Source organism: Dunckerocampus dactyliophorus, chromosome 9, assembly GCF_027744805.1.
Source record: "Dunckerocampus dactyliophorus isolate RoL2022-P2 chromosome 9, RoL_Ddac_1.1, whole genome shotgun sequence".
In the NCBI taxonomy this organism is placed as follows: Eukaryota; Metazoa; Chordata; class Actinopteri; order Syngnathiformes; family Syngnathidae; genus Dunckerocampus; species Dunckerocampus dactyliophorus.
Genome location: NC_072827.1, coordinates 31,414,338 through 31,420,830, shown reverse-complemented (window position 1 = coordinate 31,420,830; position 6,493 = coordinate 31,414,338). Strand labels below are relative to the sequence as shown.

The 6,493-nt window shown below is 44.8% G+C and overlaps 1 protein-coding gene across 2 annotated transcripts; it reads left to right on the top strand.

Moving 5' to 3' along the window:
• The first annotated feature begins 530 nt into the window (after window positions 1-530).
• grb14 (growth factor receptor-bound protein 14) lies at window positions 531-6,199 on the top strand. 2 transcript variants are annotated; one of them, XM_054787219.1, is made up of 13 exons: window positions 531-709; window positions 3,171-3,327; window positions 3,395-3,516; window positions 3,593-3,667; window positions 3,755-3,892; window positions 3,967-4,077; window positions 4,142-4,237; window positions 4,570-4,632; window positions 5,049-5,165; window positions 5,240-5,309; window positions 5,389-5,464; window positions 5,779-5,872; window positions 5,980-6,199. In XM_054787219.1, exons 1-13 carry the CDS (start codon window positions 620-622, stop codon window positions 6,130-6,132), a joined length of 1,362 nt encoding a protein of 453 aa, XP_054643194.1. In that variant the 5' UTR covers window positions 531-619; the 3' UTR covers window positions 6,133-6,199. The 2 variants fall into 2 exon arrangements, with proteins under 2 accessions (XP_054643194.1, XP_054643193.1); XM_054787218.1 differs by having other exon boundaries at window positions 5,377-5,464.
• Window positions 6,200-6,493: the final 294 nt, after the last annotated feature.

Sequence of the window (6,493 nt, the reverse complement as noted above, 5' to 3'; positions counted from 1 at the left end):
CAGGAGATGGGAAGACCTGGGTTGGATTCACCTTGGGCATTTCTGTGTGGAGTTTGCATGTTCTCCCCGTGTGTGGGGGGGTTTTCTCCGGGTACTCCGGCTTCCTCCCACATTCCACAAACATGCATGTTAGCTTCATTGGAGACGCTAAATAGTCTATGAATGTATGAATGTGAGTGTGAATGGTTGTTTGTCTATATGTGCCCTGCCATTGGCTGATGGATGGATGGATGATGGATTTCATCATCATGTGTACAGAATGTGTACTTTACTACTCCCACACTCCTGCTGACTGAGTATTGATAAGTGCAGTATTGATGAGCTGTGACTACCCAGAGCGGGTTGAAGTTTGTTGACTTGAATTGTGTTGCACTGGATGGCCTTGCATGTAGAAGTAAAAAAAAAAAAAAAGCAAACATGTTTGCGGCAGGAGCAGCCTTTCTAAAAGCGGACAGAAGCTTTTGCTTTTCCAAGGACAAAGGAGGAGTTTGTGTGTTGGGGAGGAAACAAGACGCGCTTTCTCACAAGATTGGACTGTGAAGCATTTCATGCAGCATGGGATCAGTCAGCAAGTACTTGTTCCATAGAGTACTAGTACTAGCATCCCGAGCATGCTTGCATGTTGTGCGGGACTGACGTCTGCAGCATGAACTTCCGTGCAAGAAGAGCAACCTTGCCAGCCATCACGCCTCTTTGTCTGCACAAGCGGGTAGGAACCCCAAACCTGCTTTCTTTGTTTTTTCTACTCCACACTCATCAGGCGCTGCCTCTGCTCCGTGTATTCATACAGTATACACGAGCAAATTTGACATACACTGTGGCACATGCAGCTAGGGCTGTCAGATGACTAACAATTGTAATCAAATAAATCACATTTGCCACTATGTGTGAAATATGCCCATTTTTGCTGTATTTTATGAAGTAAAAGATAAATGACAGGACACCATGACATATATTTGTGTGTATTAGCAGCTCCAAATGAACTGAAAGTTTAAATCAAGCTAAAAGACGTCTGAAAATGTATTTGCCTTAACGCTAGTCTCTTTAATAGTAGCGGTGACAATGAGCCATGAAGGATTGCGTTCAATGACACCACGTAACTTAAGCTGAATTCACGTTTCGAGGATGGGTGGGATTACCGAGCTTACTTAAATGCAGCAAATTGTACTTCTGCAGTCAGAGATAACAATATCTGCTTACTGATTTTCAGTGTATTTCTGTTTATTTAGAGCAGTGGTCCGCAACCTTTTTGGACCCACGGCCCGGCTCGTGTTCTCACAAATCATTTATCATTACGTATTATATCACTTTTAGTATTGTTTTTTTCATTCATTATCCTGGTTTAATATTACTACTGCATCCAAACTCCTATTTACATACATACACATATACTGTATATGTATACACGTACATGTAGTACCTATATCATTGCTAATATTACCTTTTACCCTACTTAAGAACAATTCGACATAAGAACGGTCGTCTGGAACCAATTGTGTTCGTAAGTTGGGGACTTAGTGTATTTGTCTCACGCTGGTCTCTTTAACAGTAGCAGAATCACACTTTAATGGCGCAAGTATGACCCATGAAGGGTTGCGTTCAAGGACATCCGTCCATCCATCTTCTTCCACTCATCCAAGGTTGGACCGCGGATCCTCCCAGCGGATCCCGAGGCGTCTCTCCAACGGGTCTTCCCCAAGGCCTCCTGCCAGTCAGACGTGCCCAGACGTGGATTCTCAAAAAATGACTTTTGCTTTTGCTTTTCTTCCATTTTTGCTGTTGTTTTTTCCATGTTTCCTCTCTAATTGCATTTTTACAAGGGCCACGGGCCACAAATGGCCCTCAGGATGCACTTTGGACACCCCTGATAGATAAGATATCAGGTACTAGAAGAAATATTTTGGTTACTGGCTAGACCAAATACAGTGCGGCATTTTGATATTATATCATAAGAACTCCTGCACAATAATGAACAGGAAATGATGGAAATATACCATCAATACCATCAATTTTCTATTTTTATAATCCCTCTTCTGCTGTGCATGTGCGTCATGTCATGTGATGTCAGGTTTAGTTCATTGAAGACAAAAAGGTAGTTTTCTTTGTCGGCGTCTTTGAGAAAGTCATGTGTGTGAGGCGACACAAAGCTGGAGGCCACCTCCTCACCAACCCCCCCAGATAGCAGCAGCTGGGGGTTGGGGGGCGGTAGTTCAAGGTTAAAGCAGACGCGTCTAATTGGCCAAGAGGCTCACTCTGTCCCATCCTTGAGATTAGCTCAACAGGAGCATTCAGCTGTGACGTTTACGCCGTTTGTCCCGCTGCCTCTCATGCGACACCACGCTTCTCATGTCGTCATTTGATCAAAAAAGCACTTTTCTACAAACATATTCATGCTCAGAGGTATTCATTTCACTAATTATGTATTTGGACAGCTAGACAGAGCGATCAATGCGATGGAAAATGCGAACAAAATAAGACAGTATTTGCTTTAAAAACGCCATTTTTGCAACATCATATTCACATGCATCACAATTCTCTTATCTGCCAGTGATGACATCATATCAGGCCGATATGAGGGAATCATGACCTCATACCGATAAATCCAATAACATTAAAAATTAACATAAAAAAACGCTTCAATGAGGTGAGATTACCTGTACGGTGTGGGTGAGCAAATCAAGCGCTCCTTTTTCTCCTGCCTGGGATGTTCATGGCCTGTTGTAACTTGCGTGCTGGTTGCACCAAATGGTCCGTGACGAGGGGGAAAAAAAACATAGAGTCCACAAAAAACCTTATCAGCCACCTGAAACGCCAGCAGTGCGATGTTTGAAAAGTGCGGAAGGTTTACCAGAGACCTCCGTGGCGTCACTCCGGCTGCTCGGGGCGTGTGCCCGAATACAGTGCACCTTGCTGGGCCGCGCCAGGTGGCTCCCTCTGCTGGTAGCAGCCTTGCAGGAGAGTCCAAGATGTCAGAAGCTAGGGGAGCTAGGGGAGCACACCCTGAGAGAAAGACACTGTAGACTGGGGCTACTATGAAGAGGGACTGGTTGCCCTGGGCTTCCCCCTTGCCTCTGGGCTCCATCTCCATCCTCAACCTCTACTTTCCTTTGTAAAACAGTAAAAACAATCATGTAGTATTCATTTTGTTGATGGAAGGTTTGTGTTTGCAGGTGATTAAGATTTATAATGAAGATAACTCCAGCAGAGCAGTGGAGGTAACCAGCGACATCGCTGCCCGAGATGTTTGTCAGCTGTTTGCCTGGAAGAGTCACTGCATGGATGAACACTGCCTGACTCTATACGAGCACCTCCCCCACCTGGGCATAGGTACCACTGCACGAGCTGCAACTGGAAGCGTAGTTTTCTTGTGTATTAATGTTGATGTGCTGAGCAGAGCGGACCATTGAGGACCATGAGTCCATCATGGAGGTGACATCCAGCTGGGGGATGGACGCAGACAATCGGCTGCATTTCAGGACCAATTTCGCCAAATATGAGTTCTTCAGGAAACCGCTGGTGAGTTTTTAAGAATGTGTGGTTCCTCCTCTACGTACGTTTGTATGCACAATAAGAAGATGAACAACCATGGTAGGACTTCTTCCCTGACCACATGGTGTCCATATCTGGTGAAAGCAACCGAGTGCTGGATCACTCTCAGCTCGTGCAGGTAGCAGCAACCAATCATCAATCATCACGTCTTTCAACCTGTCCAAGTAGGAAACATATTTCTCCATCATCAAACCCCCAAACGCAGATGTTCATCAGCTCCAGCACCTGCCCGGAGATCCATGGACACCTCCACAGCAAAGACGCAAGCAGGAAGTCCTGGAAGAAGTTGTACTTCATCCTGCGGAGGTCGGGGCTTTACGTCTCCAATAAAGGGACTTCCAAGGTCGGCCATATGTTGCATCTATACTGCACATAGATACTGCATCTAGATTTAACATGTGATGGAAACAATGACAGGAGCCGTGGCATCTGCAGTTGATGGCTGACTTTAGCGACTGCAATTTCTTCACCGTTTTGTCAGCCAAGAAACTTCACGGAGCTCCAAATGACTTCGGCTTCTGTTTGAAGGTATTTGGAGTTTTCTTGCGGCGTTGCTGTCGTTAAATTAACCGTTTGTTTTTGTCCTTTGTAGCCCACGAAATGCTCTTCATTGCGAGACATGAAGCTCCTGTGTGCGGATGACGAACAAAGCAGGACGTGTTGGATCACGGCCATGCGCTTGTTTAAGGTAGCTGGTTTTCGTGATAGTCCATGCGTCATTAAACGTGTTGCATCACGGCCGTGTGCTTGCTTAAGGTAGCTGGTTTTCGTGATAGTCCATGCGTCATTAAATTCCTAAGCAACAATATGAGTGAATTTGTACCTTCAGTCCCAACAGAGTGCCTATTTTAGTGCTATTTAAGACATCCTTGGGACATTTTGTTGACAGTTTGACCCTGGGACAGGTCAGCGTTCATCTTTTTCCTGCTTGCTTGTGCTTTCTACCGTGTGAAATTGATTTCTGTTATATATGTTATGCTATTAGAAAAATGTTTAACAGCGGCGTTGTTCTTCTTTCAGTACGGGATGCAACTGTACCACAACTTCATGCTGCCACCCAACAAACAAAAACCCTCTCCAATGGTACGCATGATTACTGTAGTATTCCCTTCATTACAATTGTATGAAATACTTTTGCTGCTTAACAACGTAAAGCACAAATAGCAAAGCTTCCATGTCTTGTTGGTGATGGCGTAACGTAAGGCTAAAAATCACATTACTCATGATTATTTTCCAGTAATCTAATGAAATCATAGTTCAGTCGTTAGCAACAGTGAAATGTGTCCCATTATTGTGCTCTGATATCGATATCAGCCATCCGGATGTGCCTCATTCTTCACTACTCCTACACAGGAAGCTAAATAAATAGCTAGTCAACCAGAGTTGTGCTTGAAAACACCGCCCCCTAGCGTTGTGCAAGAGAAGTGCATGTCACCATGAGTTTTCCCACTGCTGTCAAAGCCAACAGCAAAGTGATGTTTCCATGTGCATCACCACAGAGAAGCATCTCCGAGAACTCGCTGGTGGCCATGGACTTCTCAGGCCAAGGGAGTCGTGTGATTGAGAACCCGTGTGAAGTTCTATCCGTGGCTGTGGAGGAAGGCCTAGCATGGCGGGTGAGGCACGTGACTTTTGCTCTTTACGTGTCATTTCCATGGAAAGAAAAGCACGCGGAATTCTGTTTTTTTAGAGGAAGAGCTGCCACCGTTTGAGTGCACATGGAAGCCCGTCTGCATCCCACACCTTCCTCTCATCTCCAGGTTGGACTTTAATTATTGACAGGAATAATCATAATAATAACAAATAGTGACTGAATACTGGTATCAGCTGTCCATTTAGCTCAGCCCTGGTTCTACGGCAAACTGTCACGGGATCATGCCCAGCGTCTCATCACCCAGCAGGGTCCTGTTGACGGGTAGGACGCTTGCTCTCACATGGGGTGTGGGGGTTGGTGAGAGGGGGGTACCATACCATATTGTCGGTACCATATCAGTCTCGAGAAGCACAAAGTTATTGGTATCGCTTCGAAAAAAAAATACTGCGCATCTCTAGTAACAGAACAGTGATAGGACAATGCGCTTGCTTACGGTAGCTGGTTTTCGTCATAGTCCATGCGTCATGAAACGTGCAAGTGTGCGTAATAGTGTGTCTGTATAATCATAGAAAATCCAAGTATATTTTTTGGGTGATAAAAATGCATGATTTGAAGAAGTATGATTTTGTTTCCAGATTATTTCTTGTGAGGGAAAGTCAGAGCAAGCCCAAGACGTTTGTGCTGTCACTCTGCCACACACACAAAGTCAAACACTTCCAAATCCTACCCGTGAGTACCACAGATGTGCTCCTTTACCCTCTACTCTTCAGATAATCAATCAATCAATGAAGACTGTTGAGGCGTGTCGTCATTTTCATCCTTGCATGACCTTGCAGGTGGAGGATGAAGGCGTCTTCCTCTTCAGCCTTGATGATGCTCAGACGCGCTTTGCAGACTTGACTCAACTGGTGGACTTTTACCAGCTAAACCGTGGCGTGCTGCCCTGCACGCTCAAACAGCACTGCACCAGGACCACCCTGGGACCCTGATGGGCCCAGAGACTCCCTCCAGTTTGCGGACCGTATTCTCCAGTGTTCTGGGTACGCTGTTGATAAAAAGGCATATATTACCAAATGAATGTCATCGTGTTTCTATTTCCATCCATCCTTTGTTAGCGTATGATTGAAGAGTGACGTAATGAATCGCCTGCTTTGTTGAACACATGAAGTTTACTTGTCATGTTCACGTTGGATTTGTCATCACAGGTTAGCGACAAGGTAAGAATTCATATATTTGGTAAGGCAAGAATAACACATTTCAATTAGAATTGTTACGATATGATTTCAAACAAGTGACAGTTGGCTGCAGTTGTTTAGAAGGAATCAATAATTATACATTTTGTTGCATGGA